This window comes from Hyaloscypha bicolor (assembly GCF_002865645.1).
Source record: "Hyaloscypha bicolor E unplaced genomic scaffold K444scaffold_118, whole genome shotgun sequence".
NCBI lineage: Eukaryota > Fungi > Ascomycota > Leotiomycetes > Helotiales > Hyaloscyphaceae > Hyaloscypha > Hyaloscypha bicolor.
The window spans coordinates 1,681,612-1,707,283 of NW_020194620.1; the positions used below are offsets into that span (position 1 = coordinate 1,681,612).

Genomic DNA, 25,672 nt, shown 5'->3' on the forward strand with positions numbered 1-25,672 from the left:
GCGTTCAAGGCGCGGAATATCATCCGTGCGCAAGATAGGGGGCCTCAAGGATCAGCATCGGCATGAACCTTAATTTCTCACAACCAACCTCAACTCCCTACAGCTTCGCTTTTTGAAGCTGAAAAACGTGCTTCCACCACTGGGTAACTTGCTTTTCAGAGCTACAACGTAAAACTCCCGGAGCCTTCCCCCTCATCTTGAGCCACTCATCTCGCCACATATCAGAGGGCCAAGCTAGCCAAGAATCCATGTAAGCCGCATGCAGATAGCGAGCGGCACGGAGTTATCCCAAATCTTGCATGAGACAAAACATTCTCCCATCGCAGCGAGAACTTTCGAACATGTCATGAAAGGACCTTGACTGAAAGTCCGTCTTCACGCTAACATACACCTCATCAGACCGCAATGTCCAGCACGCCGACAACCACCACCGGCGTCACATTGTCCAGTGGGCACAGTCACAGCCATCACAGGGCCAAACGACAACGCCACTTCGTACTCCCCGATGGACGAAAAGTGCACATAGCTCTCTCCCCAGAAGAAGCAGAATCTTTACGCCAAAGACTTACCGCTATCAAGAAGGACGAGCCTTTCGACCTTGTGATTTCCGGCTCACCAGAGCATTTGGAAGCGCTTCGTCAAGTGCACAGCCACTATGATGAAAGACGGGAAATGCTCAGGGCCAAGCATGGTCCGGATTATGATGAATTTGAAAACGTTAGAGCGGAGTTGGATCATTTGAGCTCGGAGCTGCATATGTTGTCAGATCATGCTGTCCAGCTGGATGCCAACTTCTCCAAGTATGGGTATTCTGCACATCTGAGAACGTATGATGACCATTCTGCTCCGGGCTCGAGTGCGTCGTCGATTAGTGGGTTCCATGACCCGGATCATGAGAAAAAGGATTGGGAATCGGAGAAGAGAAATGGCAGGATCATGAAGATTTATAAGAAGGTATATCACAGAATATGTTATTCTGCTGTGATTGGATGAATGGGAGTACTGATCTTAAACAGCCTACTGTCCGGCAATACTTCCATAAAGGGCTTCTGTGGAGAGCCTCAGAAAGAACAGAAGTAGCATCTTTTGAGCTTTTTGTTGACCTCCTCTATGTTGGAATTCTCGCTATCAACGGAGATCACGCAGCAGAGGATCCCACAGGACATGAACTTCTCCGGTTCTCGATTACTTTTATTATGAGCTGGAAACTGTGGAGCGACCTCGCTCTTATAATCAGCTGGTTTGAGACCGACGACATCCTTCAGAGATTATCAGTGATGACGATTATGGCGTGCCTTCTTGGGTGGGTGTCTTCTCCGAACAAGTCGTTTGGCAAGGTCACGACTGACAATGGATGTAGGCTCACGACCAATATGCTGGATGCTCTTGGGGAGACTTATTCTATGCTTGTTGCCTTCTACCTTGCTGCCCGTCTTTTCATGGGAGCCTACTATTTCCTCCTCGCTTGGGTCATCCCCATGGTCCGAGGCATGATGTTGGTTCATGTCGGTCTGACCGTCATCCCCAGTGCGATTTGGATTGGCTCGATATATGTCGACATGCCTCAGCGACTTGGGTTAATCTGGGCCGCCATCTTTATCGAGCTAACTGGACCGATGTTCGTTATTCTGATCATCCGTGGTCTAACGCTTCCAGAAGGAGCACAACCCATAGCGGGTGGCCCGATGTTTCCGAGACGCATAGTAGAGTGGATTAGACGTGTATTCGAGTTTTTCCCTGCGATGAATATCGAACATAAAGTGGAGAGGACAAATGCGTTTACGACGCTAGTGTTTGGATATTCGGTCGTTGCCATCATCTACCAAAACGCAGCATCCTTCGGGCTCAATGCGTTCTTTGGCAAAGCTGCATTAGGACTTGTCCAAGCATTTTGCTTCAACTGGATATATTTTGAGCTCGACGGCGCAGATTTGTATACGCATGCTATCCGTAGAACCGTTACTTCTGGCGAGTTTGTTAGTCCAACACTTTCTCGACAATCTGCTAACAAAGACCTCTAGCAATGGCATGGAGCACAGCACATCTCCCATTCATTATGAGCTTCGTGCTCGCAGCCGGAGCCCTCTCAAAACTCGTCTTGGCGACCGACTGCAGAGACACGAAAATCGAAGACCTAACAGAAACCTATATACTCAAATCCGACCCCGAAATCCCCATCGGGCTCCGATGGTTCTATTGTGGTGGACTCGGAATAGCTCTCTTCTGCATGGGCAAGTCTCCACCCCTTCTCCCCGTTCATCTTTTATAACGAAATCAGGCATCATATCAATCTGCCACGTACACAAAGACCCAGCAATGGGCATCCGAGTCCGAAAATCAAAACGCATGGCGAATCGTTTTGCTGTCTGCATCATCCTATGCTGCTTACCAACAGCACACCACCTCAATTCTCTCCAGCTTATCTCGATAGTTACGGGACTTATCATCTGGGTGTTGTTCGTCGAACTTTTCGGCTGCAGTTCTCCTGAGGAGAGTTTTTTTGGGGAGAAGAAGCAGTGCAAATACACTGCGAGATGCAAGATTTCGAAAAAGGACCTAGAGTCTGCGGTGAGAGGAGGACATGTGATTAACGTCTCGGAGTTGAGCGATCGGGGTGAGAAGGGATTGTACGAGATGAGTTAGAGATGTTTGGATATTTGGGTGGAATTGGATACGGCATTGTATTTTGAAACCAATGCTGGAGTTTACTAAATGGGGCAATTGGGTAGTTGAGACGTACGATATGTTCAGGTAAAAGGGGAGTCGTGTATGCATGTGAGATTGAAAATGACTCGATTCAGAAAGAAATCTCAAGAGCTTCTATACTAGAACCTATACGGCGGCAGGTAGACCGCCATCCGCAACCCATTCCTCACAAACCCATGAGCAAGGTAAAGCACTCCCTTCGACTCATTCCACAAATCTGTCACACGTCTACGTAAGTCTCTTTTCCCTCTCTTGAAGCTTCGAAAGCAGGCAGTGGCGCGGGATTGTTATCCCCCAGGAGATTGACTGGAAATAGTCCATTGCTCACTAGTCCATGGCCGTTGTTTGGTCGGGTTTGAAAGGGGGGATACGGAAGGATGGAGGGGAACGGTTCTGATGTTTGAACAGGGCTGATATACTCTTCCGCGCTATTAGGACTTTGCCAGAAATGGGTTGGGAATTCGTGAGTGGGCTACATCGCGGGCCTTCAGTAGAAGGGTCGGGATTGATCCGTCGGCGATCCATTGGTCGGAGAGTCACTTCAATTGTTAGTTATCGAGGAAGGGAGCCCATGTTATGGAAATGTGAGAATTTTCGGTGATTAGTACGGGTATGGTCACGGTGCAGAGTCTTGATTTCACATGCTCGATACCTGGATGGTTGTGTGAAAGTGCTAATGTGTTCATATCTTGAGCTAAGCTGTTGGTTTTGGTGGGGGGGGGGGTTAACCAAGAAATTTGCATTGTAATGAATTAACTCGAGTGGAACACCTAAAATGTAAGAAAGCTAACTCCTTTGTTACCTAGTTATGCTTCTACGAACATATCACAATGAGTATTTTGAACGGGGTTGTAAATTCTAGAAGCTCGTGAAATATTCTGAGCGAAGAACTTCAGTCTGCCAAAAGTTGCACAGCATTCAAAGGGAAAGAAGTCATGGTTCTCGAGGAAAGTCCAACAAACTTCTAACTGAAGGACAACTTGCAACCTCGCAGAAGGCAGCAATATGAAGCTTGGGGCTCCAGAAGCTCGCTAAAGCTTCCTGGAAGGTGGCTCCTGAATACCCCACTTCCTCGGACACTGTTCAAGAGAAGCAATTCATCCGCTGCAGCAGCGCTTTTTAGGAAATCTTCCCAACAAAAACTTGGAGGGGCAGGAGGGGCAATGCCGAGGCCTTAGTTCCTGGGGAGTCGGTTGATCACGTGATAATTTCATTAGAAAGAGGTACGAAGTGTGTCCCTGTGGAACAAGGATAGTAGGCGATGCTCCATAGTATACTTAAACCAAAAGTACCGTCAACGCCTCGGCACGCCGTTGTAGCCATGCTGTGATCGTATTTCAGACTTTCACAAAGGCATGTGCGTGTATGTCGCTTATGAAATGGCGGAGATGCCTTCTTCCTCTACCACCTTTCGTCTGCGAACCTCAGTCTCGTCCACACCGATTCTGACTTTGCCGTCTGCGCCCGTCGTCTTGGCTGCAATGGCCTTTTCTTTCCTTCTCTGTTCTTTTGGCGGTTGGAATCTCTTTCGAACCGCATCTATCATCTTGCCAAACCAGTAGAAGTTCAATGTATTCAGCACAACATTGCTGCCCAAGTATGTAAATGCGAGCCACAGCGGGACAAACTCTTCGCCTGCAAATTGCATGATCCCGTCGTGTATTGGCGCTGCACTTTTTCCGGTTGCTGCATCGAGTGCTGCGGAGGTAGCATTGTTCAGCGCATCAAAATGGATGGTTGCAGCAGCGGGTCTGTGGTGGAGCGCACGCCAGACGTCTTGGTACACACGGACAGATTGATATGTTCCCCAAACAAGACGACAGCAGAAGAAAGTAAAGAGCAGCATAAGTCCATTATAGAGTTGAGGTTTCGAGCCGGTCATGTCGAGTTTGTCGAAGAACCAGTGGAAGTTCAGGAATGGGGAGGAGAGCTCGTAGAGGATAAATGTGCAGCCGTAGAAGTTAACGAATGGTCTCTGGAATGCTTCGTTAGTGGACATTCCACAGGTATTTCAAAGGCACCTACGAAGCCAAATGAAAATACCAAGAGAGCACTCAAAGCATGGGCGAGCATGCCGAGTCCGAACACGTTGACATGCTGCAATGTGATCATCAAGTCCCAGAGGAAATATCCGGTTGCCATGCCCTGAATCATTCCAGCCGCTCCAGTGTAGCCCCAAACCCGTTCCTCCCAGCTCATATTCTTGCGCTCCTCATCTACGAACATAACCCACAGGGCGAGGAAGTTAATCGTTGTGCTTTGCACCAACGATACGACGTGCACATCCCAGTTGATCTTGCGCTCGGCGGAGAGCTTTGGGTAGCGGACCGGAAACAGCCATGTTGAGATCCTAGGAGCAAAGACGATGTTGATGAAGGTGTATGCGAAGAACGATCCGAGGACCTCGTGGATATGGAGAGGGAGGGTCGTCAGAGAGAAATAGTCAGCGAATGGCTGGACAGCCTTGCTTAGCCAGGGCAAGGGTGGAAGAGGAAATGGGTCGTGCATTGCAGGAAAAGGGTTGAGAATGAGGATGTAGGGTGGGCGAACAATCTGGTCGGTATTTCTATACACACTCCAGCCGCGATGGAGTGTGCAGGCCGTGTGAGTCGCGCTGTGCTGGAGGTTTGGCGGCGGATGTACCTTCGTAAAGATGCTCGTCAGCGTTCCCAACAAATCAACGGGTGTGCTAGTCCGCTTTCGGCACCGAAATTCCAGGGGTCAAAGTATTTCAGGGTCTTCGATGACGCAAGATCTTGAAAATCAAGATGTTTGCGTCTACTTATATATATTTATGAAGACCCTGGAATTCATTCTAGGGTTTATTCCAGGCAGACCTTTTTAGGCAGACGAACAGGCAACATGACTTGGGATGTATATCATGCCCAAGGCTGACCGCCGCACGTGAGCTGAATGGGCGTCTTCAGACACCACGTGAGTCAGAGGCACGAGGAATGATTTAGAATGGAAAGCCACGGGGGCCGTATAAGCATGATTCGGAGGTAAAAGTTCGACTCAGCCTTGATCTTAATGACATTAATATTAGTTATCAAAGCGTGGGGAAGATATGTGGAGGCGTCGCGAAGCAGTTCTTCCTGTAAAAAGTGAAGGATTGCCAGTTTCTTTGAAGAAAGACCACCCCTCTTTCTCTTTCATCCGCCGTTTTACCTCCTAGCCCAAGCGTCAGGTTTCTGCTTCAACGACTTCAGCGGGGCTGGTTAGAGACGTAGTCTCTGTTAACAGAACAGTATCTCGTGGTGCCGTAATGTACTCGACTGTTTCTGGGTCCTTCGGCCAAATTTCGTCTGGTCTAGTTTTCTGTTGTTGTTGACTTTGTGCAGAAGCAGGCCTGTCGCGTTGACAAGTCCCTTTGCATCGTGATGTTTGAGGACACCAGGAAAGAAGCACCCCCAACAGCCGCGGCAGTTTACTAGGAAGCTTTTCACCTTGCTCGAGGGGGAGCTCTGCATCTTCTTCATCCCCAGGGCTGCAAATCCTGCTGTTGCAACCCTCCAGGCAAGGAGGAACCTTATATTTATCGTACCACTGCAAGTGGCAGGTCCAGCCATGAAGATGTCTCGTATTCGTGATGAAATCCATCAAAAGGTACACGAAACAGTAGAAGAAGGCGAAGACAAAAAACCAGATGAATGTGTTCCGATTGTCGGTTTGCCCAGGGCCAGCTTCCTTAGACGTCGGACCTCCTTGAGAGAGGCAACCGAGATACACGCCAAGGCCGATTGTGTATAGCATCAATGAGTGCTCGAAGAACGTTCTGGTGCCGGAGAGAAGCAACACCACTTTGAGTTTGGGCTTCGCTGGGTCTTTCTTTTTGCCATCGTGGAGGAACTTCTTGAATTCCCAGAGATTACGCTTGTCTGCAAGCAGAAGATTCCCAATGAAGCGTTGGTGTTTGCAAGAGAAAGCCACCGAGACGAAGGCTGATAACATGCTAGCGATCCACAAGCTACGGCTCAGCCAGTTCACTCCACTAGTCAAGGGGAGAAGCAGGGAGGTAACCGCTATGAGGGCCATGACTGTGCTCTTCCTTGGACAGTAAGCATAAGAGACACGTGGAGATGCAGCGGAGTGGACTTCTACTCACCCCAACAGAGGCCATAGCACAGTTCTTGTTTTGTATCTTCCAGACTATCTCCTGACATTCGTGGAAGTGCAGGACTTTCAATATGGTGCAGAATTGGTGGCTACTTCCAAACCAGAAGAAGAAGAGGAGGGATTTCTTCTTATACATGCTCCAGATGAGCTCGAAATAGCTCCGGTCCCAGTAGAACATGTTGATGGTTATATCTCAAGTCGAAAAGCGTGTATGGACTGCAGAGACTGATGTGTAGGAGAGGGAAATTAGTAAAATGCAGGAGGGATGTGAGTGAAGTTTGATTTCTGAAGGAGGTTTTTATGTGCTCCAAGACCCCATCAGTCGGAGTCTGACCGCTTATATATGCTTCTTGTCAGGTCCGAAGACTGCACGCGCAGTATTCCTCTGCCCTGCAACACCACCCCAGAGCGATATTGATGTTGTACGGCACAGGCCTTGGTCAATCAACATCGAGGAAGATGAAAATCTCTCACAAATCCATAAACGAATCATTTTGCAACATGTGGCTTTTTATGATGGAGTGAACTTGATGTTGGGGTCCAGGCGGCGAGGCTCTGCGCTGCATGGAGATACTTGTCTGGTCGAATAACAAGCCTATTAAGACCATTACTAAAGACGGGTTTCAAGGGTCCAAAGTACCTACCCGCCTCTCCTTTATCGGCGTCTGGTCTTTATTTATACTCATAAGGCTGTCGTTCGTTCAAAGCCCCAGTAAGGTCGTCTGCAATGGCCTGTTTAGGTTGCAGAGTCTCGCATAAACCACTTTCTCCACCGTTCTTGAAAATGGTAACTTCGGGAACGCTGTAATGATGCCCCACCCTTCAAGCTGAGCTTCTTACGGCATTTTATTTGTGACTTATTGCATACACCCTCTGATGTCTCCCGTGTGTGATTACCGGTGTGTGATCGCCGGTGTGATTGGACCTTGTCGGCCCCTGTAATGTGGCTGCATCTTTTTATTCGGCAGAGCCTGGTTGGAATGACTGATATTCAGCTCGGAATTTACTCTTGCCAATCAATGCCTCAATCGCGCCGTTGTTGCTGAATTTCTTAGCGCAGTTCCGCATGCTCAATGGCACCCTACTCGGGCCGGTGCATGTATATGCATGGAGAAGCCGAAAGCATCACAATATTCCACGTCATGCAGTAGCGGCTTCTGGATCTTGTGTACTGGCTGAGGAGATGTGACAAAAATAGGCTTTAAAATAAGAATATAACAGACGAAAGGGACAAAGCAAGTACATCTTTTGAAACAAGAGGAGAACAAGTTACCTTGTTGTGGACGGAGACCCTCACTAGGGGGCACGAATAAAGAGTACCTCACCTGTGAAAAGAAATCGTAAACCGTCACAGGAGAACATACCAAGACTAAATCATGCTTTTAATTATCTGCTCCGCAAGCCACGGTTACTGGCTGACGATCCTCCCATTGAAGACGGTCGTCCTGTCTTGGCACGGATCATAGATCAGCTCTTGGACTGTTTTTCTAGACCTGAATGATCCAAGCCCATTGGCAGACTCGCCACCAAAAATAACACTGATATTAAGTTAGTAACTCAACTCGAGCTGGAAAACAAGAGTAGTAATCTCAGCACAAAATAGGAAGAACGTATAAGATGGGGGTCCAAGTAGAGATTAGAAGATTGTACAGAGTCCCGACAAAACATTGGGGTTGCTGGATGGTTACCATATGGAGGAGTACACTCAAGGATACTTACAAGTCCGCAGCGTCTCCGATATCAAGCTCAATATCATTAGATACCGAGAGATTGATGCCTATAGCCAATTTGGCTCGATTAGAAACACATTGCTGGCCACTTTAGTCACTTCAATATCCTTCCAAAAGAAGTACGTCGACACTTACTAGCAACAGCTCTGCGTCTGCCTTGGTCCCAGCCTGATATACACCAACAGCGAGGCTTGCCAAGCTGAGAGGGTCACAGCTGCCTTGGGGTGTGAAGGCATTGCCAACATTGTTAATGCCCATAGCAGCGTTCAGCCCATACTTCTTAATCATCTGGAGAACCTGGAGTGTGCCTCGAACCCTGTGACCTCCTCCCTCTTCCTCTTTCGGTCTGCCCATCATAAACAGATCTGAAGTAGGTAGGCCAACGAAGGAAACTGGCAATCCTTGGACTTTCTCGCAGAGGTTCAACCACTCGCTATTATCAAACAGGGTGAGCCGAGTACAATGACCAAAGATGATGGTTCGATATTCAAAATTGTTCCAGTTTGATGGCCAATTCATGGCATGGAGGAGTTTCAAAGCCTCCGTGACCATACTTTGCTTGGCTGGATCCAAATTGTAGTCGATGTGAAAATCCAAGTGCAATTTATAGCGTTTGGCCGTCTTTATACTAAACTCCATATTCTTGATCTGTTTCTCCTGGTTGCCATCTTTTTCGACGTAGGGAGTACTGCCAAATACCTCAACGCCAGGCATACTCGCAGCACCGTCGAGTAGTCTCATCATGGCTCTTCCCTTGTCCGGGTAGCTGAAGATTGGATCCTGAGCAAAAACGCAGATTTGAATGTAGCAACGGTCGCGGAACAATTCTTTGAGAGCCAAGCCAGCCTCTAGGCACTTGTATTTGACTCCAAGATCGACTTCGACAAAGGCTCGCATGTGTGTGACTCCAAAATTGACACTCTCTTCGATGAGAGCGCGGCCCCGATCCATTAAATCCTCTGCTTCAAATCGAGTCTTTGCTTCGCCTGTGAAGTATAAGAGATGAAAGTTGAGAGTAAAAGAAATAAACCTACTTGTTAACTTCATTGCTTCCGCAAAGTCTCCTTTCTCGATTTGCAGATCAACATATTTCGGATGAGAGAGGAGGAAGCACTTGTCCAGATGGATGTGAGGGTGACAAAGACTTGGAGACAGAAATCGTGGTCCAGATTCCCCATCAGACTGGGCTGGCTTGTGCTCTTCGAGCGAAACTATGACCCCATCTCTACAGCATATATCGAACTTGCTGCAAGTAGGCTTCCCAGCAACATGCACACCCTCGAAGCTCAGATCTGGCGCCACATGATTTGCTTCTTGAGTCGACATCTGTAGGGGAATACAAGGGGAAGAAGAGACACCTCAATAACGCATCATAGTATAGGACTGAAAGTGCAGCGCGGAGTACCCACGCGAGGATGAGATGACGCAGTTGAGGGATAAAGCTTCGGGCCCGCGAACTTGGAGAAAGCTTCTTTTTCTTTAAGCGAGTATCGATAGCTGTACAACACAACGCAACATATCACAGACCTCACAACGGACAACGGAGAAGTGGACTACTGCTCAACATGGCAGATCCACTCTATGAGCTCTTGGTCCCCTATTTTGACACGCCATCACCTCGACCTGTACCGACCTCCGATGATCCAACCACCAATGCCTACCTGAACCGCCTCACCGCCCTCCCGCTATCTTCATTGACAAGTACTGAGCCACAATCCCTTTCGCAGACCACTCACTCTCTCCTCCTCTCCCTCCAATCCCTCTCCAAGCGCTCCCATAAATCCATAATCGATTCCTCCACACATCTCTCAACGTTGAGCACAACTCTCCCCACACTTGCACAATCGACGGCCTCACTTCGAGACGCCCTCCCCAAACTCGACGATGCCGCCATCCACTTCAGCGAAACCTACAATATACGCGCAGAGAACGCCCTGCTCGACCGGCGAAGAAAGGCCCTCCTCCTATCCCGCAACATTGACCGCCTCGCGGACATCCTCGACCTCCCCACCCTACTATCCTCCGCAATATCTACATCCAATACTGCCTCAGCATCTGCGGCAACTTCTGGAGCAAGTTCCAATGCTACATTAAACTACGCCTCAGCATTGGATTTGAACGCACATATCAGACGTCTGCATGGCTTATACCCAGAGTCACCGCTCATTTCGAGCGTGGAGAAGCAGGCGGGGGAGGCGATGCAAGATATGGCCACAAATCTCATTGCAAGCTTGAAAACAAATTCATTGAAGCTGGCAGGTGCAATGAGGACGATATCCTGGTTACGGCGTGTAGCGCCAGAGCTCGATCCGACACCATCTTCTTCAAATATTGCATCTGCAATGAATCCCATTGAACGGGCCGGGGGAGGGGGAGGGGGATCCAAGGAAGGAAGTCTGGGGTCATTATTCTTGGTCTGCAGACTAGCGAATTTACAACAAATGCTAGGAGCTTTGGAGCCATTGCGAGAATTGGCAGATCAAGAGACGTTACGGCTACAAGAGTCCAAGCCCGACAAGACGGAGTCAGGAAAAGAGAGAAGTAAGTGGGAGGGTGGCCAACAGACAGAGAGATACCTGAAGCGCTACATTGAAATTTTCCGTGAACAAAGCTTTGCGATTATTTCTATGTACAGAAGCATATTCCCTCCGACCACAAATGTTCATGAAGAGAGTTTACTGAAGGGAATGGGAATGGCACCGGCGGAAGAAGATCCGTTGATGCCGTTGCCCAGTGCGCTGGGGACGTTCCCGTTGACATTGGTAGGCATGCTCGAAGAGACACTGAGGAAATATCTCCCAAATGTGAGGGATAGGAGTAGTCGGGACAGCTTGCTCACGCAAGTTTTGTATTGCGCAGGGAGTTTAGGGAGATTAGGTGGGGATTTCAGCATGATCCTCGCAGTCCTCAACGAGCCAAAAGAAACCGAGGAGGAAAATGAAGATAGCGAAGAATGGGTAGAAGTGATCCGAAAGCATAGAGTGTTGGCAGGTAGATTAGAACTGATGGTTGGGTCACGAGAATCATAAGGCTTAAATGAACTAGACAAAATAGAAAAGATAATAGATATTCATGAAAGCAAGGCTTGAGTCTCAATCCCAGAAGGAAAGCCAAGCCCCCCATAGTAAAAGTCAAATGAACCTCGCTCTTCCCCCGGGTGTGGATTAATTCTTGCGCCGCCCGTTTGTGGGAGCGTGCCACGACCAATCAGAAGGGCCGGATTTCTCAGCATCCCTGCAAGTGGCGTTCGCCCACTTTTTCTTTCCTTCCCTCTTGAAACCACAATACCACCACTCCGCAATTTCATTCTTTTCTAATTTAGTTTGGAACTGCTGCCCTTGGCCCTGCTGTCTCTTCATACCGATTTCAGCATCAAATACAATCTTTTTGGAGTTTTCCAGTGCGAAGTCGATCGACAACCTGGAGTTAAGGGAAATAGCTGAAACCTAACCTTCTGTCTGTTGCCACGAAACTAAAGAGACATGGAAGGAAAGGGACAAGGTAAAGGACCCCAGAGGTGTGAAAATCGTCTCGTAACCCAATGTGGACCAATCGACACAAGAATTCATCTTGCGGCACCTCCAGGCAGCGAAGCTTGCGCAAACCATGGCAAAGTCACTGACACGATCCTTACCTCTCATTCCACCCACCTCCATCAAACGAACGCAAATGACTCGCAAGACACTCTTCCACCATGGACCACAGAACCAACGGATAGGACCAGAAAAAAGTTAGAGGCGATGGTGTCGTCTTCTTCTGCCTCCACTCGGGCCAACTGACTGAACAGGTTTGGACTACACCAACACTTCACAAAATACAACGCAACACACCGCTGACAGAGCTACACGAAAGCGGCATCAAGAAGCAACAGGTAAAATTTCAATGTCCGCGCCGAATTGTACCGATTATCCTATAGATTCATTTTTGTGGTACCCCCACGGCCACCGGACAGTTGTGAGCACTACTCAAGTGGGAAAGTCGTTGCCGATACACATCATGGAGTCCAGCCCTTTCCTCGCAGCAAAACCACGGACCCTCTTGGGGTGCCTCAGCACCAGGCAGTCAAAAAAAAAAGAACAAAGACCACAAAGCACACTCAGCCAGACTAGTCAAGTTGCCAGCCCAACTTGGACCAACATATCTGGATGACACCCCAAAACTTTTAACACCAGGCGGCCAGCACTACACGAACATGGTCTCGGCCATGAACAGGACAAATTTCAACTTCCGTCCCAGTCTGGACGTGTCAGCATTGGGTGGGTCACAGAGCACGTATTTGTGGCCTCAGGAGTCACTGTGCAACGCCAACAAACCCCTAACAATGGACATCGACCGGGACGCCAGGGTATGTACAATGCTTGTATTTGCTCCATGGCAATGGCAATGGCAAACAGTGCCAGTAATCTATCATCAGGTCAAGTATGTACCTCTGCAAAAAATATCTACAAGGGAGAAGCTCGAAGTGATACCTTCATAGATTGTGAGCATGCAGCCACCACCAAATGCAATCCGAACTCCACCCAATGCTTTATCTATCTGTTCGCTCTTTATCCCCGGTTCATCATTAATATATTTTTTGTTCACTCTGAATTGGTTCTGGCAGGCAAGGCCTGAACAGTTGCAATCGCCTTCTCGGGGTCTGTTTGGGAGGATATTCCTCTTGTGTCAAAGATACCACTGCTAGTGCCGCTCGCATTCTCTACGCTAGAGACCTCGACTTTTTGGTGGTCAGGGGTTTTGCTCTTCATGAAGGGAAGGTGGCCAGTGTTCTCATGGTATCGCAAAAGCAAGAAACCGATGATGACAGAGAGCCAGTACAAGTTGTACGATATGACCGAACCATAGGTGGCCGAGTTCTGCCATCCGAGGATTGCATTGAATATACCCCATCCTCCGCCACCATTGATCTCTGGATTGCCGAACTATAAAATTTGAGGGACATGTCATCAGAGAGGTTGAGGACAGCTTACGTTGACGTGCCAGACACTTTGGTCTATGTCATAAGAACCAGCTCCGGCTCCGAGTTCCGCGGCATCACTTCCAACTATCTGGTTCCATTTGTTTGCTTCCAAATACCACACGCCTCTGGAGAAGAGACTGGCAGCGACGAGATAGAGGAAGCAGGTCGAGACAACCAAAAAGAGCTGGAGCCTGGACGAGGCACCACCCCTTGATCAGGGTTAGATATGGCTGACGGACTCAAGGGCAGGAACTTACTTATAGATCAAATATCCGACGACGCTTCCAGCAACCAGACCCATGACGACAGGGATAGGTACTGCAGTGGCTGGCACCGAGAATGATACACCAGCGACGAAGACCACGCCCTCAAGACCTTCTCGGAGAACGGTAACGAACGGCACAACGAACATTGCATACTTCTCACACCAGAGTCCAAACGCAGCCCAGCAGCCGAGCTTAGCCATTGGTCCATATTCTACCTGTTTGGCAAGCTTAACACGCCACTTCTCCTGCATCTTGGCCACGCGAAGGAGGGCAGCACCAACTAAGGTGATGAGTATACTGGCGAAAATGGCAAAACTTCCTTCCCAGATATATTCCGCCTTAGCCCACTTGTTCTTTCCGAAGCGATAAAAGACTCCAATGATGGCGCCTCCGATGACCATAACGATTCCAAAGCCTATCAAGGTGCCAAGCCAAACCTGTACCAGTGTGAGAAGGATGGTATCAATGGTTGAAGACCGACCTTACCTGCCGGACCAGCTTTTTGTAAGTTGGAAGATCTCGATTTGGACCGTCGAGGGTTTGTTTCAAGAAAGCAAGAAGCACTGACATGACGACCACAGTTTCCAGTGTCTCCCGGAAGACCACGAAGAAAACGGGTACGGCAAAGACGTTCACGGTCATGACTGCTGATGACTCGAAGCCGTGTCGCGTCAGCTGATCGAATGGGTTGGTTCCTTTGGATGAGGAAGATCAGGACTGATGCCCGTGGAATGAGAAAGGGGAAACCGTATGGCACCAGAAGTCTCTTTAGGATTGTGTTGTTCGGGATTGAAGATAGTGTTGAGGAGGATCTGATTATGCAAGAGGATCTGATTAAGCGGGAGCGGGAAATTTCGTGCCTTCGTAGGGGCAGCTCTCGAGATTGTACGACACCAAGGATCCCCTCTGAATAGCAGGAAATGCGCTGCCAGTGGATAGAAGTCAGGTCGACGATCGGAAGGTAGTCGAATTGAGCTGGCTGGGTCGAGGTAGGCGTAGATCGCGAAGGGGGATCTGATTGCTGAAGTGATAGTCGAGCCCCGCGGGAATCGGGGAGGTTTCAAGTCTTGGCTGTGGGGAGAACGCGAAGAAGAATGAAAGGATGGGAAGGGACAAGGACCACTAACGAATTGAATTCAGAAACGACGCAAAGCCGGGATTTGACTTCGTCCTTGGATTGCTACGGTGCGGATTATCATCATCGGGATGGTCTCAAGGATTTCCAGGTTGTCTTGTTGAAGAATCATCCGGCTAGGATTGCCCTAAGTGCAGAGTCAGCCCGCCCCTGGAAAAAGCAAGTGCATGCCGTGCGCCCGCTTGGGCCCAAAGAGGGATAGCGGCAAAGTTATCTGATCCGACAGCGCAACTGGCCGTCTGGCCGTCTGGCAGTCTGGCAGACTGGCAGGCATCTGGAAATTCAATGGCGCAGCGGCAGTCCTTGGCCACACAGCTGGGAACAGCCAATGCTAGCATCGGACTGAATCTGATAACAAAAGCAAACATCCGGCCGACCTGCATCCCCGCCTGCGGGCTGCAGCTGATTGGAACCCAGGCCCAGCCCACGAAAATCAGACTGTGAATATCGACTTCTCCTACAATCGTTCGTTCGTTCATCCCCGCTGTGTCCACAGGACCACAACAAACCCCGCCCCTTGACACGCGACGAATTGCCAGCCAGAAGCTAAGTTCAGAGGTGGGTACTCCTAAACTCACAGACCTCCCTGTAAAAGACATGTGCAGCGAGGGAATTAACCGTGCTGTTCTTTGCCAGGAAGGAACCCACAATCTTCAATTCTCACCAGGGTTCTGGCAGCCTCCGCAGCCTCGTCAATGCAGGCAGGTACCATAACGCGCACGATTTATTTAGAATCCAGTCTGTTCTCGCCTTCCTTGCTACATCTTTCGACTGCCATACAACCCCACACGGACTTCAATCTTTGACGGACTCGACGCTAAAGAGAAAACCACCCCGGAGCCCCAACATAGATCTCATACGTCCTGTTAAACAACGTTCCACCTCTCTGGGTCCTGGATTCATTCTTCCGAACAGCCTCTCCCGAGTTGCATGTCCCAGCTGCATGCAGTTACCGAATCATCACGTCCACCTCCTGCACCACAATACGGTTCTTCCGTCACACGGGGATCTTTCGAAATAGGTGCATCAAATTATAACCTCGGTCCTGGCAGCCACGAAGGCCAAAGGTACCATTTGATAAAGCTTCGAGTAGCATTCAGCTCTTAATCAGATTAATCTAATCAATTATCTGGTCGATCACCTCGACTTTCTCCCCCCCGGTCCCTAGTGTGGATTATTCGTTCGTCTCCACTCCTTCATTAGGTTTGTTCTTCTAATCACCGGTGCTGCTTCGCTGATAGGCCTCGCTCTGAGACCTCATTGGCTCTTTGCAAGACTGGCTGACCAGAAGCCTAGAACTCGAACTTCGCCGTCAAGTCAAGCCCGTTGAAGAGGCTGACTTGAACTCAGCTATTCTGATCACCATCCCACGTCTACGTCGAGGTATTATTTGAGAAATAATATGGCGCTCTCGCTGTCTTTCTTCCCCATTTTTTCAGTACTGCTCCTCGCACTATCTCACATTGCAGGAGCAGCTACTGTCATCTACGACTTCAATATCACCTGGGTCAGAGGTGAGTGTTCTTGTTCGACGGAAGTTCATGGAAGTTTAATTGACATTCGCAAAGCAAATCCCGATGGACAGTCTGAGAGACCAACCATTGGTATCAATGGACATTGGCCATTGCCAGTTATGACGGCAACAATTAATGATACAGTTGTGGTCAATGTCAACAATCAATTAAGTAAACACCCGCTTACACCTTCCCCTTTCTCGAAGGACCTCTGTCTAATTGATTGTCTCCAGGAAATCAAACAACCACTCTCCATTTCCATGGTATGTTCCAAAATGGTACCACAGATATGGACGGCGCTGCTCAAGTCAGCCAATGTGGGATTGAACCTGGATCTCAATTCACTTACAACTTCACCGTAAGTCAAACGCCAAGAGAAAATCGAATTCGCCACTAAGGTGGTTTAGGTCAAGCAAGCTGGCACATACTGGTATCACAGCCACTCCAGCGGCCAGTATCCTGATGGACTCAGAGCTCCATTCATCGTCAGTGACCCTGACCATCCCTACAAGGACCAATTCGATGAAGAACTGGTTTTATCTGTCTCAGATTGGTACCATCAGGAAATGCAGGTCCTCTTTCCAAAGTTTATGTCCAAAGCCAATCCGACCGGGGGAGAGCCCGTTCCCCAGGCTGCGCTTTTCAACGATACACAAAATCTGACTGTCGCCGTCCGACCTGGCAAGACCTATCTTTTCCATGTTGCCAACGTTGCAGCTTTTGCAGCACAGTACATCTGGTTCGAGGGACACAACGTGACCATCATTGAGGTAGACGGAGTTTATACTGAGAAAGCTGAAGCTGAGATGATTTATCTTTCTGCTGGCCAGCGATGCAGTTTCATGGTTACTACGAAGAACGAGACATCTACCAATTATGCTTTCGTCGGCAGCATGGACACAGTTAATAAACTTCCTTCCTTGACATGGAGCTCTGACTAATAATATCTAGAAACTATTTGACAAGGTTCCAAAGGGCTTTAACAATAATGTGACCGGTTGGCTAGTCTATGGTAATGACAAGGCCCTGCCAACTCCAGTACTTGTGAATAAATTCAACGACTTGGATGACTTTGGATTGGTTCCCTATGACAAGAAGCCACTCCTACCAGAACCTGATCAGATCATCACTCTTGATGTTACGATGGGCGCTTTGGGAGATGGAAAGCCATAGTAAGAATGCGTTCCAAAGTATTCATAGCAAGTACTAACAATGCCATAGTGCCTTCTTCCAGAACATCACTTATGTTTATCAGAAGGTCCCAACAATTTATACAGTGATGACGACTGGAGAAGACGCAACAAACCCTATGGTCTATGGAGAATTTTCTAATTCGTTCGTATTGGGTCACAACCAGATCATTCAGATCGTTGTCAATAATCACGGTAAGCATGTGCTTCGCTCGTTCGTACCTTCTGATATTTTAACAGACGCTGGTAAACATCCGTTCCATCTTCATGGCCACAATTTCCAGACTGTCGCGCGGTCCGGCGAGGAAGCAGGAGATTTTGATTCAAGTAACTCGAGCCAAATCAACTATCCAGCGATCCCAATGCGAAGAGACACGGTTGTTCTGAATAGGAATGGCTACTTAGTCTTTCGCTTCGCCGCTGATAACCCTGGAGTATGGCTGTTTCATTGCCATATCGAGTGGCATATGAGTCAAGGTTTGATCGCGACCATGGTCGAAGCTCCTTTGGAGATCCAAAAGAGTTTGACTATTCCCCAAAACCACCTCGACGCGTGCAAAGCTGCGAATGTACCAACTGCAGGTAATGCCGCTGGCAATACGGTTAATGTACTGGACTTGACTGGAGCCAACGCGCCCCCCAAGCCATTACCCGCAGGGTTTACAGCACGTGGAATTGTTGCTCTTGTATTCAGTTGCATCTCTGCTCTGGCCGGATTAGCAGTCATTGCATGGTAAATCTACCTTCTTCGTTGCCTGAGATTCTTGACTAATCGCTATTAGGTACGGCAGTGTCGACATGGGAGCAGCTAGCAAGGTCGCTGAAGAGCGACGCATTGCTGAGATGAACCAACGGGAGAGCCGCGACCCTGTTACTCCTGTTACTCAGGCAACGGCTCTGGTCGAGTTACCCGAGAGGTCGACTCAGACGGCTAGATGATGGAGGTGGGTGTTATTTGGACTGTGAATAGCTGGCAGTGGCGTTGCATATGGACGGATGGAACAGTGCATGTGTAGAATAGATATATTTTGATGACGATTACGATGGCCATGAGAATAGATCCAAAAGTCATTGAATAAAACTTGTTTTCAATCATGAATTAGAAGTCAATAATTATAAATTCTGCTTCGGTCGAGCTAGCAAGTGCGACTGCATCGGCTCAGCTCGGCCCCTGCCTTTGTCAATCGTGAATTGTGGGGAAACCCTGGTTCAGCAACCTTATCGACGTATCTTTACAGCTGACCTCCGCTCTTGTGAATAGTCCCAAGCCCTGGATACGTCTTCTTCACTTTCCATCAGATGGCCCTGGCACCCTTCCTCTTAGGCGTCTCAATTGGCTCTCTGCCATACGTTTCTGTGCAGCAGACAACTCTCTGAGCTGCCAGCTGTACCTCTCTGGCATGGCCGGCAGACAGTCTTCGAGCAGACGAGAGCTGTGGTCACTGGCAGATTCATATGGTATGAATAAATGCCATCTATGATGTGTTCATGCTGATGTATAGACTTTATTGCTTCGTTCCTAGGCAAATCTGAACTATACCGCCCACCAGTGTCTCGCCTCAATCCTCTTGAACAAAGACGCGCTTTTCGATCTTCCCGCGACCAGCACAACAATGTCAACCACAGTAGACTAGATAAGCTACATAAACTAGTACCGGTCTCCCGTAATTTTGCTTCACTTCGGCAGCAACATGGCACAAGACGTCACTTCCACGACTACTTCGTCACAAACCTACCGTCCTCCTCCCTCCATCCTGATTCCAAGTCCTCCACTGGGCCACACCACAAGCTCCCTCGATCAGCTTCAACGCCCCATACTCCCGGCTCTGGGCGATCTCCAGCAGCAGCCCCGCCCATGATTGGTGCCTCTCGGGAGCTTACCGTCGTACGAATTCCCTTACGAAGCGCGAAACATCATTTCGGGGTCTCTGTGTCACGGGGCACGCGGCCGTACAATGAAGATACGTATCAAGCAGGAACAATAGAGATCCCAGCATTTGCTAAGAGGGCGCCTATAAGTTTGAGTCGTTCGGGGTCGAAGATCACAGCGGGCGGGGCGACGTCGGCGGATAGTGCTAGTGGAGATCCGCAGGTTTTCTACTTTGGCGTGTTTGATGGGCATGGCGGGAATGAGTGCAGTGATTTCTTGCGGGAGGAGTTGCATAGCTATGTTGAGAATGCTGCGGAGATTTTTGAGCTTGGGTCGAGCTTGAAAGCGGGGGGGAAGAAGGAGGATAGAGATGTTGGTGCGCCGAGTGCGGACCATGGGGGTGGTGAGAACGAACTTTCATCCCAGGGCAAGAAAAGTCTAAACAGACATGAAATGAAAGGCGAAGGAGAGTTCGAAGGGCTACAGAATGTGCCAAAGAGAAATGATGATAAGAGCGTCAAGGACCACCCAAATAGCCCGGCTCTGTCTGGCGAGGAGCCAGTTTCAGCAGAATCCAACAAACCGAAGGCCATCGGGCTTGAGAGGGATTTGGTGGCACAGTGGAAAGACACAGTTGGAGGCTACTTTCGCCGATTCAAGCCTGAATACTTCTCTTTGGCTGCTAATGGTTCACCCCCATCCGACACGCCAATTTCCATTGAGACAGCGTTGATGTATGCTTTCCTCAAGGCAGATCTGGATTTTGTTACGGCACAAGCTCGCAAGCCAGATGCCGAGAACCAGCACGGCGATACACCTCTGAACGCAGACGACATTCTCGGCGAGCCTGCCCACTTAACTCCCTCGAAGCATCGGATTGGAGGCCCGAAACAATTCGTAGGAGGCTCAACAGCTTCCATAGCTCTCATCTCCACACCGACACCAACACCATTCTGGCATCCGGCATCCCCATCCACCATCATCGTTGCCCACGTAGGGGATACTCGAATTCTCCTCTGCGACACCGCAACTGGTCTAGCAAAACCTGCTACCACAGATCACCACCCAAGTTCTCCTGTTGAGAGCACAAGACTCCGTCGATACGCGGCGACATTCGTCACCGACTCCTTCGGCGAAGAGCGGATGTCCGGCTTAGCTAACACTCGAGCCTTTGGCGACATGCGCTCTAAACGAATCGGCGTCTCCGCTGAGCCTGAGATTAGGCGCATAGATCTCTCTCCCGCGGAGTACAGCTTCCTCGTCCTTGTATCTGATGGTGTGAGCGGTACGTTATCGGATCAGGAAATCGTTGACGTGGTTAAGGAGGCGAAGACTCCGGAACAAGGGGCGAGAGACGTGGTGAGCTATGCTACGGAAGTGAGTTCAGAGGGTGACAATGCGACGTGTTTGGTGGTCAGACTTGGTGGGTGGGAGAGGAGGATTGAGGGGGGAATGGGGAGTATGGGGACTAAGGAGGTGAGAGATTTTAGAAAAGGCGATGCTTTAGATCCGAGAAGAGGGAGGACGTAAATATGAGGCAGAGAGTGCATATAACTTATATAAAGCGTAAATTCCTTGCGAGGTGTGTTTGGATTACCCCTCTCAGGCTCTTGATCTTGATATATGTGTCACGTGCAGAATTATTACATCATGCCACTTGCAGGACTCGACCTTCCACTTAACATCCATTCAGTCTTCGAATTGTTTCTACAAGACATGAAAATCGATGAAAGGGGAAAACATGGCACCTAAAATCGACCCAACGATTCTCAAAGCACTCTTACTAGATGCGGCGGACACTTCAATAGCGTCTCATGGCGGAAGCGGCTTTGCATCCACATTCAAGATCACGAGTAAGGACAATGAAGGAGAAGAAAAGCTATTTTTCGTCAAACAAGGGAAAGGGAAGGAAAGCCAGATTATGTTTGCTGGTAAGCATCTCATCTCATATCTTACCTTTTCATCTGAATTTCACCTAAAACATCTGCCCCAAAATCGGACGAAACTCCCAACACATGACAACGCAAACCAGGAGAACACGCGTCCCTAAACGCAATCTACTCCATCGTCTCCAGCCTCTGCCCTAGATCTTACGCCCACGGCCTCCTCTCCTCCACCACTGGCGCCTTCCTCGCAACAGACTTTCTCAACTTCTCCGCACGCTCCTCGTCTTCCCCATCCTCCTCCTATTCAGGTCTCTCTCTCGCCCAAAAACTAGCAAGACTCCACAGTACGCCAGCACCCATTCCTGATGGCTACGATAAACCGATGTTCGGTTTCCCCGTCCCGACTTGCTGTGGCGATACACAGCAAGACAACAGTTTTAAATCTTCGTGGGCGGAATTCTACGCCGATAATCGGCTGCGACACATCCTGAAATCAGCTGAGAAGAATAATGGGAAGGATTCCGAGCTTTCTAACCTCGTGGAAAGGACGACGAGTGTTGTGGTTCCGAGACTGTTGGGAAATGGGAATTTGAAGACCTCGAGTGGAGGAGATGTAGTTCCGGTTGTAGTGCACGGTGATCTCTGGTCCGGAAACCATGGCGTTGGAACGATTGGGAAAGGGGGTGTTGAAGAGGTTGTTTTTGATCCTAGTTGTAGTTACTCGCACAGCGAGTTTGAGTGGGGGATTATGCGGATGTTTGGCGGCTTTGGGGGCAGTTTTGAGAGGGAGTATTACGAGTTGAAGGGGAAGGATGAGCCGATTGAGGAATGGGATGATAGAGTGAAGTTGTATGAGTTGTAAGTGAAAATCTAGGGGAGGGGAGAGAGGGGCGAGAGGGAGGGGAATGGCTAATAAAGGATAGGTATCATCATTTGAATCATTACTCGATTTTCGGGGGTGGGTATCGCGGGGGTGCGGTGAGGATTATGGAGGAGTTGGTGAGGAAGTATGGGGATGGGGAGTAAACGGAAAGTGTTCCTCTTGCAGCAAGACTCCCGAAACAGAATTCACTTGAGCGCAGCAACATCAGAGGAATGCTTGTTTTCATTTGGGATGAAAGCTCGACATTAGCTTGAAAATCGATGTCGTGAGAATTGTGGATCATTGAGTGCCAATTCATGGGAACTTGTGGAAGAGTGACTGACTCCATACGAGAAGCACTGGATCATTGTGAGAAGGTTGTACGCGCTATGAGCACCCGGCTTTCAGTAACTTGCTCCAAATTGAACTCATCAATTATCGAAGGCTGTATGAAGAAAGGCATCAAATATACAGAAAGTCAAAACACCGAGGAGAAAGTGGATCATCGCCTCATGACCCATAGCCATCAACTCCTCGCCCCCAGAAAATGCTTCCCATAACCTGGCATCCCGGCATGCACCTCGTACCAATGCAATCTAAACAGCCCTTATTTCTACTTCAAATTACTGGCCCTCTGGAACCTCTTCCTGGACCTCGCATCCCTGCGCGAAAAATATTCTCGCCGGCTTGTCGTAATCATTCACAATGCTATAGAAGTTGCCTGCAAAAGTTAGAACCCGCCCAGCCGTCTGGCTGCAAACAAACATACCTCGAGGAACTTGCCACATCCCACCCTTTCCGATCCTGAACTCGTTATCATTGACGTTGACCTGAACTCTGCCCGAGAAAACGAAAAACACCATCTGCATCTTTCTTGAATTCTTTGGCTTCTTCACTGCTCCTGCTGGTAAATCTACCATTCCAGATCCAAAGAACGGATGGGTAAGTGTCTTGGCAAACTTGAAACTAGCACCAGGGATTTCTCGAGTGATTATAGCTGCTGCGGAAAGGGCAAGCTCTTCCTCCCTCTCCTCGGCCATCGAGCCAAGTTGATCTTCTGGATCCCAGTTTCGGATCTCGCCATATATGCGACCAGGTTCCGTCTCCCAAGGCTCAACCTCATCCTCTTCATCTTCGGATTCTAGCTCTGGTCGGTGCTTCTTTGACTTTGAAGATTTGGATTTGCTCTTGTGGCGTCTTGGTTCCTCGACTTCATCGGCGCGAACCACTTCTTTGATTCTAGGCATCAGAAACTTGCCGTATTGATCTTCGTTCTCATCCTCAGAATACTCGACTCTCTCATTCTTCCAATAAGCAAGAGGCTTGATCGAGTTTCTGCCCGAGCGGGTTTGTTTGAAACCATTTCCCTCCATAGGAGTTTCTCGTCGCAGTATGACGAGCCCACGATTGGTTCTGGGCATGGGAGGGCCACGTTGAACTTGGGGAGAGTCTGCTTCCGATATTGTGGGCAGTTTTGGCTTTCTACCAGTGGGATTTGCTTTCGATGGATTAACAGCTGCAGGAGCGGCAGCAGATGCCTTTTTTGGTTTACCACCCTTAGTCTTAGAAGCCTCAGAGGTATCGAGAGAGCGTCGGGTTCTCTTCGTAGGTCTCTCTTCTTCTTGTTGTTGTTGCTCCTCCAGCTGCTGCTCCGGAGGAGCAGATTGCTTAGGTCTGCCACCCTTGGCCTTGACAGGTTGCGGACCTTCAAGAGACTGGCGTGTTCGCTTTCTCGGCCTCTCTTCTTCCTCATGGACTACTGGCAGATCTTGCTTCTTCGGTCGACCCATTTTCTTCTTCGGAGGCTCAGGCTCAGGTTCAGGTTCAGGTTCTTCCTCCTCCTCTGGTTCCTCAACCTGGCCAACCTCCTCATCATCCCCACCATCAAGCATTTGATATGAGTCCTCCCCGTTCTCCATACCAGTATCATCTCGATCGTCATCCACACCATTCTCTGAGTACGCTTGCCGAACAGGAGCGAGGCGTGATCCGTTGGTAAGTTTCGCTGGTCGTCCCCCCGACATGGCAGAACTAGCTCGCTTTTGGGGCGACGACATGGTGACCTCTTCGATACTAACGTTCGAGAAATCTAGCTTCCTCCGTACAGACGCTGAGACTGAGGCTGTTGTAGGAGCCACGATCGAGCCTCTGACCGGGGACGATACGGGGCCGAGAGAGGGGTTTCTTCTTGCTGGTGAATCGAGGTATGTTTTGATCGGAGATTTAGAACGCGGTGGAGGCAATCGCATACTTGCTCGTTTCCGGTCGGTGAGGACTGCTGTCGGTTCTGGAATAGTGCCTGCGCCGAAGTCAATACAAATATACATGATACACACGCTTATCTTGATTGTCACATACTATCTCCAACGTCCATGTCCTCCTCGCTCGATATGGTCGCATTGGCATTCTTTCGGGCGCCGTTGGCCTTCTGAGTTGACTTGTTCTTGGGTTTCTCTGGTGATGAGAATAGACCATCCATGGGTTCCAAGCCATTCTCATCTCGGATTCCAGTGTCGGGAAGCGTAATGCCAGTTTTCCTGCTCTACGGTTAGCCGGAAGTCCGCAATAATATAGAGAACTACATGCCTTCCTCTTTCTCCAATGTTGAAAAGGTACTGGTTCTCGCGCGGCTTGCGCCTCGGTTCTGGCGCCATCTCTGCTAGTCACTCAACTTCAACAGGCGTATTTCTCTTCTGTAGAGCCAAAGATATGCTGTTGCAAGACGCGATTTCGTGTTAGAGGGTCTCGATTAGCCACAAATCAGGTATGGCGGCTCTTGCGGTGGGCGGTGTTGAAGGAAGACATATAATGATGCTCAAGAGGGGTCCCCAAGGCCACGAATTTTGAAGTCGCGACCATAACAATTAGAAAATACGCTAGTCGGGAGACCCCTGACGCGTCCACTCAGAGCACTCTCTCGCTCTGTCCTAAATTCGTAAGAATCCAATGATCTTGAACTCTGGGAATTCGTCGGCGCCTGGTGAGGCAGTCTTCACAATGAAATATCAGTTTATTGTTCAATTCAGACACTTATTTCAAAGTCCATACATACTCTTTGATTTAATCATTTCAACATTTTACGGGTATATGATCACGGATAAATAATTCCGTGCAAATAAAGAAATGAACATGCTATTTAAATTATCAATCCAATTTATGAAATTTTCTAATATTTGTATTCAAATTCAATATGCAAGTAGAGACTCGTGGTTAGCGTTATTAAGGCACGAGAGATTGTCAACAGTTTGAGAAGCGTGCAGGTGGTGACCTTGATACGAAGATCACGGCAAAAAGTGACGGGATTACAGGGCATTTGGACCCTCGACATCCCCAAGAGCAAAATTTAGGGGATTAAGCCCGCTGTAAGGCGTTATGACTTTAGGCCATACGCCCTAAGCAGACCTTAAGAGGCGCAACGAGACACTCGCAAGGAAGAT

The 25,672-nt window shown here is 49.0% G+C and overlaps 8 protein-coding genes across 8 annotated transcripts; 5 read left to right on the forward strand and 3 right to left on the reverse strand.

The window, feature by feature from the left end:
- Positions 1-73: 73 nt before the first annotated feature.
- K444DRAFT_66917 (uncharacterized protein) lies at positions 74-2,796 on the forward strand. The gene is made up of 5 exons (XM_024887490.1): positions 74-954; positions 1,017-1,303; positions 1,361-1,968; positions 2,022-2,231; positions 2,279-2,796. Exons 1-5 carry the CDS (start codon positions 406-408, stop codon positions 2,641-2,643), a joined length of 2,019 nt encoding a protein of 672 aa, XP_024733433.1. The 5' UTR covers positions 74-405; the 3' UTR covers positions 2,644-2,796.
- A 1,282-nt stretch (positions 2,797-4,078) lies between these two features.
- Positions 4,079-9,599, reverse strand: K444DRAFT_645209 (Metallo-dependent hydrolase; the record flags this gene model as incomplete). The annotated part of the gene is made up of 4 exons (XM_024885063.1): positions 4,079-4,681; positions 4,732-4,803; positions 8,688-9,538; positions 9,587-9,599. 4 exons carry the CDS (start codon positions 9,597-9,599, stop codon positions 4,079-4,081), a joined length of 1,539 nt encoding a protein of 512 aa, XP_024733434.1.
- Positions 9,600-10,051: 452 nt separating this feature from the next.
- Positions 10,052-11,668, forward strand: K444DRAFT_616366 (Dor1-like protein). The gene has a single exon (XM_024880914.1). The coding sequence runs from the start codon at positions 10,118-10,120 to the stop codon at positions 11,579-11,581; it is 1,464 nt and encodes a 487-aa protein (XP_024733435.1). The 5' UTR covers positions 10,052-10,117; the 3' UTR covers positions 11,582-11,668.
- A 1,464-nt stretch (positions 11,669-13,132) lies between these two features.
- On the reverse strand, positions 13,133-14,420 carry K444DRAFT_645211 (iron permease FTR1; the record flags this gene model as incomplete). The annotated part of the gene is made up of 4 exons (XM_024885064.1): positions 13,133-13,474; positions 13,523-13,721; positions 13,770-14,215; positions 14,265-14,420. The coding sequence occupies 4 exons, from the start codon at positions 14,418-14,420 to the stop codon at positions 13,133-13,135; spliced, it is 1,143 nt and encodes a 380-aa protein (XP_024733436.1).
- A 1,895-nt stretch (positions 14,421-16,315) lies between these two features.
- On the forward strand, positions 16,316-18,556 carry K444DRAFT_645212 (multicopper oxidase; the record flags this gene model as incomplete). The annotated part of the gene is made up of 8 exons (XM_024885065.1): positions 16,316-16,427; positions 16,482-16,598; positions 16,661-16,785; positions 16,835-17,329; positions 17,379-17,599; positions 17,649-17,812; positions 17,858-18,350; positions 18,400-18,556. 8 exons carry the CDS (start codon positions 16,316-16,318, stop codon positions 18,554-18,556), a joined length of 1,884 nt encoding a protein of 627 aa, XP_024733437.1.
- A 282-nt stretch (positions 18,557-18,838) lies between these two features.
- On the forward strand, positions 18,839-21,089 carry K444DRAFT_666128 (protein serine/threonine phosphatase 2C). Its single transcript, XM_024887158.1, has 2 exons — positions 18,839-19,075; positions 19,120-21,089. The coding sequence occupies exons 1-2, from the start codon at positions 19,018-19,020 to the stop codon at positions 21,015-21,017; spliced, it is 1,956 nt and encodes a 651-aa protein (XP_024733438.1). The 5' UTR covers positions 18,839-19,017; the 3' UTR covers positions 21,018-21,089.
- A 139-nt stretch (positions 21,090-21,228) lies between these two features.
- Positions 21,229-22,399, forward strand: K444DRAFT_535724 (Ketosamine-3-kinase; the record flags this gene model as incomplete). Its single annotated transcript, XM_024875314.1, has 3 exons — positions 21,229-21,418; positions 21,520-22,231; positions 22,297-22,399. The coding sequence occupies 3 exons, from the start codon at positions 21,229-21,231 to the stop codon at positions 22,397-22,399; spliced, it is 1,005 nt and encodes a 334-aa protein (XP_024733439.1).
- A 459-nt stretch (positions 22,400-22,858) lies between these two features.
- K444DRAFT_645215 (uncharacterized protein) lies at positions 22,859-24,889 on the reverse strand (the record flags this gene model as incomplete). The annotated part of the gene is made up of 5 exons (XM_024885066.1): positions 22,859-22,956; positions 23,005-23,751; positions 23,788-24,534; positions 24,594-24,772; positions 24,822-24,889. 5 exons carry the CDS (start codon positions 24,887-24,889, stop codon positions 22,859-22,861), a joined length of 1,839 nt encoding a protein of 612 aa, XP_024733440.1.
- Between the last annotated feature and the right edge of the window lie 783 nt (positions 24,890-25,672).